We start from the raw sequence: 16,148 nt of genomic DNA on the forward strand, positions 1-16,148 counted from the left end.
CTATGATCTCCCCTAATAGTGAGACATTGTTTGTAGATATAGAACATTTACTGTGTTTCGCATGTAGTCTGTCAAAGTCTGTCCTTGGATCTTTATCTATTTGTACTTCACCTTGAGTCTTTTGTTTGCATTTTTTGGTCAGTGATTGTTTGCCATTGCTTTTCTGTTCTTGAGGGTGGCAGAAGGAAGCAGTTCCCCGGTTTACATGAAGCAGAACATTGGTAGATTCCATGATTTTGGTGTTAAGCTAAACCCTACACACTAGCCACCTAAGCTGACCAGCCCCATACATGATATTACTGTCTTCTGATTTATAGACGAGGAATATTCAATGGATATAATAATGGGAGGACAATATAAGGATGTGTTTCACCAAAATGAGCAATGGGCCAGGGACTACCTGAAGAGCATTGGCTCTGAAAATGAAGAGTGCAATAAACTTTTATATCTCAGTCATTTATGTCATATCCTGAGAGGGATGTCTTGTTGACTGGGCAGAAGCTTCCTTCCGCCAACCTGCCTATAAGTGTAAACTGCTAATGGATGTGTTAGTGGGGAGAATTATTTTATTTTCATGATCCCAGGTGAAGTCCATGAGATTGTGGGTACAGAATACTAGATGAATCATACAGTGAATCCTGTTACTACCTCACTGTTCTCAAAGTCCTGTCTTGCTCCTTCGTGTATTGCTGTACTTTAATAATACTGTAAACAGGCCCTAGGTTTTCCCACGATTTCCCTTCTGACTGCTACTCCTTAGTATTGTCAAGTGAAAAGTGGATGATAAGGCCCTTATGAGCAATTTAAATGTCCACAATTTCCCAAAAAAAGGATGCTAGCTCTGTAGTAGCTTTATCTCCCTTTTTGTTGCCCCGGAGACTTTTCTCCTCCAAGCCTTGGCTGCTCCTTCAGTCTTTGTCATCTACACTTGCTGGAGGTTCTGGTGCCCTGTTAGGATCCTGATCTTTACTACTAATGGTGTTTTCCCCAGCTCTTCCTTTACCTCTCCAAGTCAGAAGCTCTCTGACTTTTCCATGGGCCTCAAGATATTAATCCTCATCATCTCAGGGAGTGAACAGTTGAGATTGTTGAGTTTGAGCTGCAGGTGATAAATTGTTCTCCAGATTTTAAACTTTAAAAAAATCCTTTCTTCACTATTCTTTCTTTGATTTCCTTCTGTGACTAATTTGTTTGTACTTCAGAAGATATGGCATCATGTATCAAGAGAGTAACAGTGTTAATGTGGTTGTAGACATGCGTGCCAAGTCAGTGGGTTTCGTTGAGAATGTTTCGTCACCCTGCTAAGTAACATCGTCAGTGCGCCTCCAGTGAAATGTCGATGTTCAGTCCCGCTTGTTTATGTATCTTGCTTTGTCGGGGTGGCTGGTATTACTTCGAGTTTTGTATCTCGGTGATTTGTGCAGTGTCCAATTCAGAGTTCGTTGATGGAGTTCCGGTTGGAATACCAGGCCTTAAGGTTTCTATAAAAATAAGATATCTTTTCATTCTTTTAAACTCCAGTGAATATGGTCCTAACTTATCCAGTCTGCCTTCATACATTAGTCGTAGTGATCATTTGCTGCACTCACTCCAGCGTCAGAACATCCTTTCTCAGGTAGTTGCCACAGATTTGGCCATAGCTTGTTCCTACTCAAATTCCTGGCTTCCCACCAGAAATTTATATTTCTCTCCTCTCTGACAGTAGGCGTTTTAGGGCTATGATCATTAACTTACTGTCTACATTTGGAGACAGGTGTGTTAAATATTACTAACTCGCTGCCACTCACCACCAAGGAAGCATGTCGAATTGGCTCCAAACTGCTTGTTCAGAGAAGGCCAGCAAGTTGCTTGGTCAACCACATAACATGACAGAGTCCCAGCTCACCAGAAGCTGACAGTCATTTAGAGGCTGGCAAATTCTGGATCCTATGGACCGTTGGGGACAGTCTTCAGATAACTCAATGGCCAAAAAGTGCATCTTTGCTTTAGCTTCCCACAGAGCAGGGTTGCACTAACAGGTACTTCAAAGGTTGCTGGCAAGGGGGGGTATTGGCTTTTTGTGACCATTCCCTTGTCTGCTGTCTCAGCTCATTTGTCCCAGATCCCAGATTGCGACAAGTGGAACTTTCCCTAACCAGGCAGACAGGCTTTGTAGTTTGGAAACCAGCCACTGATGCCCTTAATGGACCATGAATTAATCACCCAATAGCCTTAATTACAGATGAGTCAAGAAAGTTCCCAATAGAGTTTCTCACCCATAGTTGCTAAGGAGATGACCTAATTAGTTGCACTTCTTCCCATCATCCTGCCACATCCACACAGGGGCCTCAAATTACACCCTTGGATCCAAATGTAATGTGGATCGTCAGAGTCAAAATCAATATTGCCTTTCTAAGTGATGGCTTTTTAAATGATTAACCATAACAGAGTTCGATCATAAGTCTCTAGAATCTTTCCTTTCTCATGTACATAAATGCTCTACTCAGTCCTAACTGTACACAGTCTAAATGACGTCATTTTCAGCCCAAAATTAAGATCTGGTCAGTTTGCAGAACAAGCAAGATGTGGAGCGGACACAAAATTATTGAACCTACATACCAAATTCACCATTAAGGTTAATTTCTTTGAGTGTTATGGTAATAAGATCGTAATGAGCCAGACAGTTTAGTTCAGCAATTGTTTTCAGCTCTGTTGCCCAGGCAGTGTGGTGAGTGTCATAATGTGTTGATTTTGTTTCCAAAGCTACCAGGAAACAGCTTGGCTCAGCAATAACCTGCATTCACAGAAGCACACACTTAAGAGCACACTGTTCCTGAGTCCGATGTTATAGAAGTTCCTAAAATTGATGTCCCTTTGATGTGGGAGCGTAGCTATTGCATGGGGTATTTGGCTTCAGAAATGAGATGCAGTGGCAAAAAAGGAGGAACTTGCTGTAGAATTCACTTCATTGCAAGTTGACACTCTTCTCTCACTTAAAGAAGATAAACCGCTGGAGGGGCACCTTTTGCCTGCCACTGCACTGTCTTAAAAACCTGCTTTGACAGTGGCCAAGAGTGGTAGGACTGACAAGCTTCTGGGAATTCTTACAAAATTCATGCCTGTATCCTGTTTTTGGTTACTCGGTATTGTTTCAGGCGTATGTAGAAGCTACAATTAGATGTTCAATTGGCATTAAATTAAAGAGAGGTCCAATGCTATTTGCAGACTGTCAAGCAAGTAATGGAAATCCTTTTGCCCTAATTTTTCATGCTTAACTGACTTCAGACACACCAGCTTATGTCACCTTTAAGTCCATGATGTGGCAAGGTGCTGAGATGACAATGCAGATGCCCCAGTGGCACTGTGTTAGAAGGGGAATGTCTCCTTTAATAATTGAGTGAGCTTTCCCACTGAGATTTCGGATGATCTGCCTCTGAGGCCCAATAGACACAACCTCCATTCTGTTGTATCTATGCCAATTCAGTGGCCCATTTGCAGTTTATACCTTGAGAGACTTTCTTCAGCTGTGCAATCTAAATTCTTTTCATTTAAGGAACAAAACCATTTTGTTGCTTTATCTTGTTAATAATCTATTTTTAATGCTACCAAAAACTCTTGTAGTTTGAAAGAAAATCTTTGAGCCCATTGAATTTTTAAAATATAATTTTGTCCAATCCCAAGTCCCACTTTTAGATTCAACAATGAACTTTGATTGGACACACTCACCAGTACCAGTGAAACAATAGTAATAGTCAAACGTAACTGACAATTGCAAGTTGACTGTTTAACTTGACTCTATCCATAGGTGCAATGGATGTGGAAGAGAGGACACGCCAAATGAAAATGAAAATAAGCAAGTACAAACAGGTTGCAACATCAGATTCAAGATTGGAACAGGAGTATCATTCCAAGGTTAGTGCAAGCATGTGAAAGTGCACATAACACAATGTGGATTTTTTTTTAGCTTAAACGTAAGTTGCAGTTTTATTTAAATACACCATTACAATAGAAAGAAGAAAATACTGCAAATACTCAGCAGGCCAGGCAGCATCTATGGAAAGGGAAACAGTCAATGTTTTCTTTCATTGACCTTCCATCAGAACTAGGAAAAGTCTGAGAGGTAATAAGCTTTAATCAGGCACTGAAGCCCAGCAAGTTGGGAAGGGTAGGAAAGAAGGAAGGGAAAATCTGTGATGTGTTAGAAGATACGAATGATGAAATATTCAAAGAAAAGAATTTGTCAGGCAAAATGGAATAATTATGTGACAATTTTTTTTAATGTTGAGAGGAGATACAAATGGTAACAGAGTAATCATTTTCAGCAGCTCCCACAAAACAATGATCGTCTTGACTGAAGTTTGCCAATTATGGCTAATGTTATGATATCACAACCCCAAAAACATCTTCAGCTAATGGAAGGACCAAACCTGCTCTTTTCATGATATTCTGCTCTACATTCTAGCAGTTAGGGGTAGTGGTTATGTTTCTGAAGTTAGTGTTGTATCTGAAGCTTCACGAGGTTTTTCAATAAAAAAATGACATGCTGTTCTTCAAGCATCTGTTGAGCTTCATTAGAGCAATGTAGCCACAGTGGGCGTCGGATCAGAATGAAAATTCAAGCTAGCAGAATATCTGGGCCACAGGGAGCTGCCATGGGTATTGCACGTGATTGAAACAGAGTAGAAAGGAACCTGTATGCAGATAGGCCAACTAGAGGCGAGGCCATATCGGATTTGGTGCTTGGCAACAAACTAGGCCAGGTGTCACATCTTTTGGTGGGAGAACATTTTGGAGCTGGTGATCACAAATCCCTGACCTTTACTTTCCCATTCTGTCTGCTGCTATCCCTCTCCATGACTCTAGTATTTAACCGGGGGAGTGAGAATTACAATGCTATTAGGCAAGAACTAAGGAGCACCAATTGGGATCAGATGTTCTTGGGGAAAATGCATGATAGAAATGTGGAGGCTGTTTAGGGAGCAGTTGCTACAAGTACTGGACAGGTTTGTCCCACTGAGGCAAGGAAGCGATGGTAAGGTGAAGCAACCGTGGATGACAAGACATGTGGAACATCTATTCAAGAAAAGAAGGCAGCTTACATAATGTTGAGGAAGCAAGGATCGGACAGGGCTCGAGAGAGCTATGAGGTAGCCAGGAAGGAACTAAAGAATGGACTTAGGAAAGGTAGAAGCAGGTATGAGAAAACCTTGACATGTAGGACAAAGGAAAATCCCAAGGCTTTCTATGCTTATGTAAGGAAAAGCAGGATGGCCAGAGTGAGGGTACGGCTGATCAAGGATAGTGGAGGGAACTTGTGCGTGCAGTCAGAGGAGGTAGGAGAGGTCCTTAATAAATACTTTGCTTCGGTATTCACCGGTGAGAGGGACCATAACAGGCAGATTTGCTTGAACAGGTTGATGTTAGGAAGGAGGATGTGTGAGAAATTTTGAAAATCATGAGGATAGATAATCCCCTAGGCCAGAAGGGATATACCCAAGGTTCCTACAGGAAGTGAGGGAAGAGATTGCTGCCACTTTGACAATGATCTTTGCATCCTCACTGTCCATTGGAGTAGTGCCAATTGATTGGAAGATGGCAAATGTTATTCCCTTGTTCAAGAAAGGGAATAGCGATAATCCTGGAAATTACAGACTGGTCAGTTTTACTTCTGTGGTGGACAAATTATTGGAGAGGATTCTGAGAGATAGTATTTATGATTATTTGGAAAAGCACAGTTTGATTAGAAATAGTCAGCATAGCTTTGTGAGGGGCACGTCATGCCTCACAAGCCTTATTGTCTTTTTTGAGGATTTGACAAAACACATTGATGAAGGTAGAGCAATGGATGTGGTGTGTATGGATGTCAGCAAGGCATTTGTTAAGGTTCCACATGGTAGGTTTATTCAAGAGTGAGGAGGCATGGGATTCAGGGAAATTTGGCTGTCTGGATACAAAACTGGCTGACCAATAGAAGACTGAGGGTGGTAGATTAGATTAGATTAGATTAAATTAGATTCCCTACAGTATGGAAACAGGTCCTTTGGCCCAACAAGTCCACACCACCCCTTGGAGCATCCCACCCAGACCATCCCCCATAACCCACATACCTCTGAACACTACGGGCAATTTAGCATGGCCGATCCACCTGGCCTATACATCTTTGGACTGTGGGAGGAAACTGGAGCACCTGGAGGAAACCCATGCAGACTCAGGGAGAATGTGCAAACTCCACACAGACAGTCGCTCGAGACTGGAATCGAACCCGGGTCACTGGTGCTGTGAGGCTGCAGTGCTAACCACTGAGCCACCGTGCCGCCCCGTAGAAGCTGGAAAGTATTCGGCCTGGAGCTTGATGCCCTTTGGTGTTCCACAGGGATCTGTTCAGGGGCGTCTGCTCTTGGTGATCTTTATAAATGACTTGGATGAGGAAGTGGAAGGGTGCGTTAGTACCTTTGCAAATGACACGAAGGTTGGTGGAATTGTGGACAGCGTGGAGGGTTGTTGTAAGTTGCAACGGGGCATTGACAGAATGCAGAGCTGGGCAAAGAAGTGACAGATGGAATTCACCCCAGAAAAGTGTGAAGTGATTCACTTTGGAACATTGAATTTGAATGCAGAATACAGGGTTAATGGCAAGATTCTCGGCAGTGTGGAGAAACAGAGGGATCTTGCGGTCCACATCTGTAGATCCGTCAAAGTTGCTACCCAAGTTGATAGGGTTATAAAGAAGGCATATGGTGCGTTGGCATTCATTGGCAGGGCAATTGAGTTTAAGAGCCGTGAGGTTATGCTGCAGAACTATAAACCCTAATTAGCCGCATTTGGAATATTGTGTTCAGTTCTGGCCACCTTGTTGTAGGAAAGATGTGGAAGCTTTAGAGAGGGTGCAATGAAGATTTACCAGCATGCTGCCTGGGCTGGAGGGCCGGTCTTATGAGGAAAGGTTGAGGGAGCTAGGGCTGTTTTCATTGGAGCAAAGAAGGATGAAAGGTAATGGGAACTGCAGATGCTGGAGAATCCGAGATAACAAAGTGTGGAGCTGGATGAACACAGCAGGCCAAGCAGCAGCTTAGGAGCACAAAAGCTGATGTAGACCCTTCATCAGAAAAGGACGAGCGGTGACCTGATAGAGGTGTGCAAGATGATGAGAGGTATAGACAGAGTTGATAGTCAGAGACTATCCCAGGGCAGAAATAACTATCATTTACCCTGTCTCACCAACACCACCCCCGAGACTGCTGACCTGTAATTGATGAATCATTCAATTTAACATTGATTAGGTTGGATATTACCCATTGGTCAATGATGAACAAGATTGAAATTAGAAGGGAGTAGTTATAAAGAAATATGGAACAATCACAAGCACATCTTTAACCTAAACCAAACAGCTACATGCAAATGAATCAAGCTAGCCTCAGTAATTAAGGTCATAGATGACACCTACACAACTGCACAACCTGCTTTCAATAATGTATATCAAGAGAAAAGAGTATCATTCAATATGCTGGGCCTTGATGGTCATTTAGCGGTTTGGATCAGAAATTGGCTAGGTGTAAGAAGACAGATGGTGGTGGTTGATGGGAAATGTTCATCCTGGAGTTCAGTTACTAGTGGTGTACTGCAAGCATCTGTTTGTTTTGGGGCCACTGCTGTTTGTCATTTTTATAAATGACCTACATGGCATAGAAGGATGGGTGAGTAAATTTGAGGATGGCACTAAAGTCTGTGGAGTTGTAGATAGTGCGGAAGGATGTTGCAGGTTACAGAGGGACATATATAAGCTGCAGAGCTGAGCTGAGAGGTGGCAAATGGAGTTTAATGCAGAAAAGTGTGAGGTGATGCACTTTGGAAGGAGTAACAGGAATACAGAGTACTGGGTTAAATGGTAAGATTCTTGGTAGTGTGGCTGAGCAGAGAGATCTCGGTGTCCATGTACATAGATCCCTGAAAGTTGCCACCCGGGTTGAAAGGGTTGTTAAGAAGGTGTACAGTGTGTTAGATTTTATTAGTAGAGGGATTGAGTTTTGGAGCCATGAGGTCATGTTGCAGCTGTACAAAACTCTGGTGTGGCCGCACTTGGAGTATTGTGTACAGTTCTGGATGCCACATTGTAGGAAGGATGTGGAAGCAGTGGAAAGGGTGCAGAGGAGATTTACCAGGATGTTGCCTGGTATGGAGGGAAGGTCTAATGAGGAAAGGCTGAGGGACTTGAGGCTGTTTTCATTAGAGAGAAGAAGGTTAAGAGGTGACTTAATGAAGACATACAAGATGATCAGAGGATTAGATAAGGTGGACAGTGAGAACCTTTTTCCTGGGATGGTGATGGCTGGCACGAGGGGTCATAGCTTTAAATTGAGGGGTGATAGATATAGGACAGATGTCAGAGGTAGGTTCTTTACTCAGAGAGTAGTAAGGGCGTGGTATGCCCTGCCTGCAACAGTAATAGATTTGCCAAGTTTAAGGGCATTTAAATGGTCATTGGACAAACATATGGGTGATAATGGAATAGTGTAGGCTAGATGGGCTTTGGATTGGTTTCATAGGTCGGCACAACATCGAGGGCCGAAGGGCCTGTACTGCGCTGTAATGTTCTATGTTCTTTTACAAGGGGGCATAATTTTAAGGTGATTGGAGGAAGGTATAGATGAGATATCAGAGGTAGATTCTTCACACAGCATAGTGGGCGTGTAGAATGTGCTGCCAGCAGTAGTGGTGGAGTCAGATACTTTAGATACATTTAAGCAACTCTTGGATAGGCACATGGAGGATAGTAAAATGTAGGGTACGCATGGTAGATTGATCTTAATAGGATAATAGGTTGGCACAACATTGTGGGCAGAAGGGCCTGTACTGTTCTATGTTCCATGAACAGTTCATTTGTAGTGCTGAAAGAGGGGATGGAAGACAGATATGTTTGGCATTGGTCTATGCTATTGGAGGTAGAAATAGTATAGAACAGTCAGCTCAATATAGAAGCTGTTCAGGTAGAAGTCAAGGATAATAGAAGAATGAAGAATTGAGACAACGGACAGACTTGCAGGAGAACCTAGTCAATCATAGTTGAGGACAATATAAGACATATTAAAAGCCCTAGTGTGAAAGGTGGTATCGTTAAGACAGATGTGGTGGTGACAGAGAAGCCAGGAGAATGAAATAGAGTCCATCTGAGTAGTGTAATAAGAACATAAGATCTAGGAGCAGGAGTAGATCGTCCGGCCCTTCGAGCCTGCCCCGCCATATAATAAGATCATGGCTGATCTTTGAGAGTCCGCTCCACTTACCCACCTGCTCACCATAACCCTTAATTCTTTTACTGTTCAAAAATTTATCTAGCCTTGCCTTAAGCACATTCAGTGAGGTAGCTTCAACCGCTTCACTGGTCAGGGAGTTCCACAGATTCAGAACCCTTTGGGTAAAGAAATTCCTCCTGACCTCAGTCCGACATCTGCTTCCCTTTACATTGAAGTTATTCCCGCAGTCCTAGTTTCACCAGCAAGTGGAAACAACCTCCCTGCCTCCACCTTATCTACTCCCTTCAGAATCTTATGTTTCTACAAGACCTCCCCTCATTCTTCTGAAGTCCACTGAGTATAATCCCAGCCTACTCAGTCTCTCCTCATCGTCCAACCCTCTCAATTCTGGAATCAACTGAGTGAATCTACTTTGCATCCCCTCCAGTGCTAGTATATCTCTTCTCAAGTAAGGAGGCCAAAAATGCTCACCAGTACTCCAGATGTGGCCTCACCAGAATCCTATACAGCTGCAGCATAGCTTCCCTGTTTTTGAACTCCATCACTCTAGCAATGACAGACAAAATTCCATTTGCCACTTTAATTACCTGCTGCACCTGCAATCTTACTTTCAGTGATTCATATACAAGGACACCCAATTCCCTCTGCACCGCAGTGTGCTGCAAATCTTTTTTACCAATTAAAACATAGTCCATTTTGCTATTATTCCTACCAAAATGGATGACCTCATACTTATCAACATTGTATTCCATCTGCCAGACCTTTGCCCACTCACTTAGACTATCTATATACCTCTGTCCACCTTCGGTGTCTTCTGCACATTTTGTTCTACCACTCATCTTAGGGTCATCTGCAAATTTTGACACGCCATACTTAGTCCCCAACTCCAAATCATCTATGTAAATTGTAAACACTTGTGGTCCCAACACTGATCCCTGAGGCACGCCACTAGCCACTGACCGCCAGCCAGAAAAACATCCATTTACCCCTACTCTTTGCTTTCTACTCGTCAACTAATTCTCTATCCATGCTAATACATTACCTGTAATACCGTGCAACTTTATCTTATGTAGCAGCCTTTGGTGTGGCACCTTGTCAAATGCCTTCTGGAAATCCAGATACATTATATCCACTTGTTCTCCATTGTCCACCATGCAAGTAATGTCCTCAAAGAATTCCACCAAATTAGTTAAACATGACCTACCCATAATGAACCCATCCTGGGTGTTCCCAATGGGAGAATTGATATCTGGATGCCTTGCTATTTCTTCCTCAGTGATAGATTCAAGCATTTTCCCCACTACTGAAGTTAAGCTAACTGTGGCCTATCGTTACCTGCTTTTTCGTCTACTTTCCCTTTTTAAACAGTGGTGTCACATTGGCTGTTTTCCAATCTGTGGGAACCACCCCAGAGTCCAGTGAATTTTGGAAAATAATTAGTAGTGAATTCGCCATTTCCCCCATCACCTCTTTTGGTTCCCTACGATACATTTCTTCAGGGCCAGGAGATTTGCCTACGTTTAGCCCCATTAGCTTGCCCAGCACTGCCTTCTTAGTGATTGTTTCTAGGTCCTCACCTGCTATATCCTTCTTGCCATAAGTTTTCGGCATGTTATTTGTGTCTTCCACTGTGAAGACTAACACAGAATAACTGTTTAATGCCTTAATCGTTTCCTCATTCCCAGTTATTAAATTGGCCTTCTCATTTCTAAAGGACCAATGTTTACCTTCACCACACTTTCACGATTTGCATATTTATAGAAACATTTGCTGCCTACTCTTATATTTTGAGCTGGCTTACTCTCGTTATCAATCTTACTTTTCTTTATAACTTTTTTTTTGTGGCTTTCTGTTGGCCTTTAAAGATTTCCCAGTCTACTGTGAAAAATTGTTTTGAAAGTCCTCCACTGTTCCTCAATTGACCCACCATAAAGTTTTTGTTCCCATTTTACCTTACCTAACTCCTCCCTCATCCCATCATAGTCTCCTTTGTTTAAACGCAGGACACTGGCACTGGATGTAACCTTCTCACGCTCCATCTGTATTTTAAATTTGACCATACTGTGATCGCTCCTTCCGAGAAGATCCCTAACTGTGAGATCATTAATTATTCCTGTCTCGTTAAACAGGACTAGGTCTAGGAAAGCTTGCTCCCTCATAGGTTCAATTACATATTGTTCAAGGAAATTATCGCAGATGCATTCTATGAACCCCTCCTCAAAGATGCTATGACCGACCTGGTTTGACCAATTGATATGTAGATTAAAATCCGCTATGATAATTGTTGTAGCATTTTAACATATATTAGCTATTTCTGTGTTTATTACCCGTCCCACCACAATGTCGTTATTTGGTGGCCTATAGACCACACCTATCAGTGCCGCCTTCTCCCTGCTGTTTCTAATTTCCACCCAAATACAAAACCTTTTTGTTCAGTAGAACATGTATCATCTTTCACTACCGCCTTGATACCCTCCTTAAAAATCAGAGCGACACCTCCTCCCTTACCTTCCTGTCTGTCAGTCCTTCTGAACAGTTTGATACCCCTGGATATTTAACTCCCAGTCATGACCATCATGCAACCATATCTCTGTAATGGCTACTGAATCATAACCATTTGCCATGATTTGCGTTGTCAACTCATCTACCTTGTTTTAAATGCTCCAAGTATTCAGACAAAGTGCCCTTATGCCAGTTCTTGCATCTTTTTTGGGTCCTGTCACCTCCATTACTAACATCTCTTGTGTTCCCTTTCCCTTTAACTTTTTTCCTAATTTTCACTGGAGTTGAAGCTTCCTCATCACCTGCTAACCTGTTGCTTTGCCTTACATTAATTGTTATTCTCCTTGTATGACCACTCCTCCCTTCCCCACTACTTACTAGTCTGAAGTCCTATTGACCACCCTATTTATCCTTTTTGCCAGAACACTGGACCCGGCCCTGGTCAGGTGGAGTCCATCCCAGCGGTAGAGATCCCTCCTGTCCCAGAACTGATGCCAGTGCCCCATGAAAAGGAAACCCTCTTTCCCACACCACTCTTTTAGCCATTTGTTGACTCCCCTGATCCTCTCCTCCCAATGCCAATTTGCACGTGGCGTGGGCAGCAATCCAGAGATTATGACCCTTGAAGACCTGTTTTTTAAAATTTTGTTCCTAGCTTTTCATAATCCCGAAACATGTCTTTTTTTCCTAGTCCTGCCTATGTTGTTGGTACCTATGCGGTCTGCAACAACTGGATCCTCCCCCTCCCTCTCTCATATCCTCTCAAGCCGGTCAGAGATGTCTCGTACCCTGGTACTGGGCAGGCAACACACGACATGAGATTCTCTATCCTGCTTGCAAAGGATGCTGTCTATCCCCCTATCAAGGTAACTGAGTCAATGACTGTATCAGTTGACAGCCTAAGTCCAAAAGTAGAAAAAAAAGTTGAAGACAGCTCAAAAGTGGACAATGACGGTACAGTAAAAGTTGTAAGAAGAAAGCCTGATAAATTCTTGTTCAAATCAAAAGCAGGATGTGGCCAATGACCAATAAAATAATCTTTGTACTGCAACAATAAGTGAGGGAAGAGACCTTTGTTGGATGGAAATAAAGAATGTTCCAAATATCTCTCAAAGGCAGTTAGGCCTCAATTCAAAGGGGGAAAAAAAAACAGAGGCAGATAGATTCATAGACTCTGGTTTGGGATAAAGGACTGGACAGCCATGGTGAAAAGGAGATGATTAGAACCAGGAAACTAGAAACCATTCATGTACCTGCGAATGTAGGATGATTCATGATGTAGGGTGAGAAGGGAATGGAGAGGGGATAAAAAGTAAAGTCAAGACAGGAAGAAATTAATTCTATGGAGCTGAGATTGAGAGATCTTTAAATAGGGAATCAATCAAGGGTTGGGGGAAAGGCAGGATAGTTGAGTTTAGGATTATCAGGCATGATCTCATTGAATAACAGAGCAGACTCGATGGGCTCTATGACCTACCTCTGCTCCTACTAAAGTTCTGCTACACCTTTGCAATCAGCTTTGATACTTATTTATAACAATCTTGAATTAATATTATTCATTCAAAGGATGAGCTTATGACATTCATTTTCCACCATTTGTCATTCTGAGAAGACAATGACTATTTTGTTGAGCCTCTTCTGCAACAGGTAAAAGCTAACCACTTCAGTGTGGGGCTGGGATTCCAAGTAGAACAGACAGGACAAGAGTGACAATTTTACTTCCCTGTGGGACATTAGTTAACCAGCTGGGACTTTACAACAATTTTTGGCTTTGTGATTCTTGTACCAATGCCAATTCTTCGTTGTTAAATTTTTCAGTGCAAACTCTCAGTTTGGCCTAGTGAAGTGCATATTTTCTGGATTATTACTCCCTGAGTTTTATAATTAACTGAATTATGCTGTGATGAACTTCAGTCCAGTTATAATTTAATGAGAAAACTGCTAACATGCACAATAACCTACCTTATAATGCAGCATTTCCTCTACTAATCCATAACGGGCAAAATTTCAGGAATACAGCAACAGGACTGACTGAACTTTGGGTCCCCTTATCCCTGGCGATTCTAATTTATCACTATCTCACAAATCAGGCTTCATTCAGAAACTGCGGATGAACAAGAAAATAGTCAAAATTTTGCCCACGTCTCCTGGTCAATGGCATGCTGTCTCTGCACGTTGCCACAGTCCAGGAAGATTTTTCCAACCTAAATGCTGCAGTCCATTTTGTCCTGATCTTCCATTTCAGTTGCAGTAGAAATGGATAGTGCAGCATTTACCATGAAATTGCATTGGAGCATTGAGGGAAGAGAGGATGTGTCCTCTATACATTACGCTAGTTTTGTGTTCAGGTAGGTTTAAAGGTCCAGTTTTTGAGTAGGTTACTGAGTAAGTGAGAAATGGATGAGTGGGTGATGAGGTGAGCAGGTAGGTAAGTCAGTGGGTAATCATCGTTCAGGATAGTTGGATGTTTGAGGTGTTAGTTGGGTGGCCCTGGGGTGGTTGTATCGTCTGAAGGAGTAGTCGAGTATTAAGGGGGTTTTTGAATGATCAGTGGAGTGATTGGAGACAAGTTACTGTGAAGTTACTCAATTACAAGACCAGGATTTAAACTAGCTACCAAAGCCAGTCATAGGAATCCGTCAAACGTCTCTGATTGTGCCTCAAGGGCAGAGACATTAGCGCAAGAGTCCCAGGCTGTAGGAAAATTGCCCAACTGAAATTTAAATTTCCTCACATTGCCCATCTGAAATTTAAAACTGCTGGGTAATTCCCATTTAGGTCCCCAGCATCAGGACTTCCACAGATTCCTGACACTCGTCCTCCATTGTACCCTCAGTCTCCAGTGATCCACAAAGGCGAAAATATTTGGGCATTCCTGTATATTCTGTTGCAGAATATTTAAGAATTAAGTTGTGTCTGTCACTGAATTCAAGGAAGCCGTCAACAGCTGCAGTTAAATGACTGTGTGCCAGCTGTGCAAGTTACATACCACTGAGTAGGACAAGTGACTTGTAACTTTTGAGATTTGGACAGAGGCCAGCATTTTAGTGACTTCTACATATTGTATAGAAACGAAAGCATTTTTAGCTTCAACTGTAAGTTAGCACTTAAGTGTTTAATGTAGCAAATATTTTCAAAGTAGATATTGGGATTTTTTTGTTTGCACCATGAATGGCCAACATGTTAAAGAAGTCTCTAGACAGATCTAAGGAGGCAAAAGAACCTACAATCACTTGAAACATAATTGGATGCTGCACTTGGTGATGGTATGGATGCACTCATTTAGCAAGGTGGCTAGAATGTGGGAAAGACTAATGGCAGTAACATATGTTGAAACCTTGTATGAATGACAACAGTTGTTAGGCACTTCTCTTTGCCTTGCCATGTGGTGATAACACTGCATAAGCCATGATTAATGATCCTCGGACTGCAAAAAAAAGCGTGAGAACGAATGTTGTGACACGAAGATCTCTGGATGGATGAGCTGGGTGACCTTCCTCACCCGTAATTATCATAATGACTGTTGCTTGCTTATGGTCATAGAGTTATACAGCACAGAGACAAACCCTACGGTCCAAATTTCCCATCTGAGGGAAAAGACAACTATCATCAACTCAACAATATTTCATTATTTTATAGACTTCTGTCAGATCATCTCTCAATTTCCTATGCTCCAGTGAAATAAGTCCCAGTCTATCCAGCCTTATATTTCAAACCTTCATGCAACATCCTGTTAAATTTGTCTTAATTACTGACTCCTCATTGAGAAATAGAGAGATCTACAGCATAGAAATAGGCCCTATGGCCCACCCTGCTCAAAAAACCACCTAACTATTCTATTCCCATTTTCCTGTTCTTCGCCTAAAGTCACAGAGACATACAACATGGAAAAAGACCCTTCAGCGCAACTTGTCCATGCCGACCATGTTTCCCAAAATAAACTTAGTCCCATTTGCCTGCATGTGGCTCATAATCCTCTAAAGCTATACTTGTCCAAATATCTTTTAAATCTTGCAACTGTACCTGCCTTTCCCATTTCCTCTGGCAGTCCATAGCCTTGTATGTCATATCCATCTCAATCATGTCCCCTTTCAACCTCCTCAGCTTTAAAGAAAACAATTTCAGTCTGTCCAATCTCTCTTCATAACAGAAATTCTCCAGCTCAGGCGGCATCCTGGTAAATCTCCTTTGCAACCTTCCTATGCTATCACAACTCTCCAACTCTAGCTGTGGCATAACCAACGTTTTATAATTTAATTCTGTCTCTTCAGCATTTTTTCCAATAGTTTCACTACCACTGATTTTTCTGTCTTTTATTGTTGTGCATCTATTGTATGATTATTTCTTCCTTCTGCCTACTAAAGCATAAACTCTCTGCCCTTAAACTCCATGCCTCGACTAATTAAGGCAGTTCTA

General features: G+C 42.2%; 1 protein-coding gene across 6 annotated transcripts in view; it reads left to right on the plus strand.

The window, feature by feature from the left end:
* rims2a (regulating synaptic membrane exocytosis 2a) overlaps nucleotides 1-16,148 on the plus strand; it is a 908,436-nt gene that overhangs the window by 721,838 nt on the left and 170,450 nt on the right. For all 6 annotated transcript variants that reach the window (XM_048528687.2, XM_048528689.2, XM_048528688.2 and 3 more), the window contains one exon: nucleotides 3,785-3,891. In XM_048528687.2, coding sequence (XP_048384644.2) covers nucleotides 3,785-3,891 — 107 coding nt within the window. The remainder of the gene's footprint in view (nucleotides 1-3,784; nucleotides 3,892-16,148) is intronic.

Source organism: Stegostoma tigrinum, chromosome 5 (assembly GCF_030684315.1).
Source record: "Stegostoma tigrinum isolate sSteTig4 chromosome 5, sSteTig4.hap1, whole genome shotgun sequence".
NCBI lineage: Eukaryota > Metazoa > Chordata > Chondrichthyes > Orectolobiformes > Stegostomatidae > Stegostoma > Stegostoma tigrinum.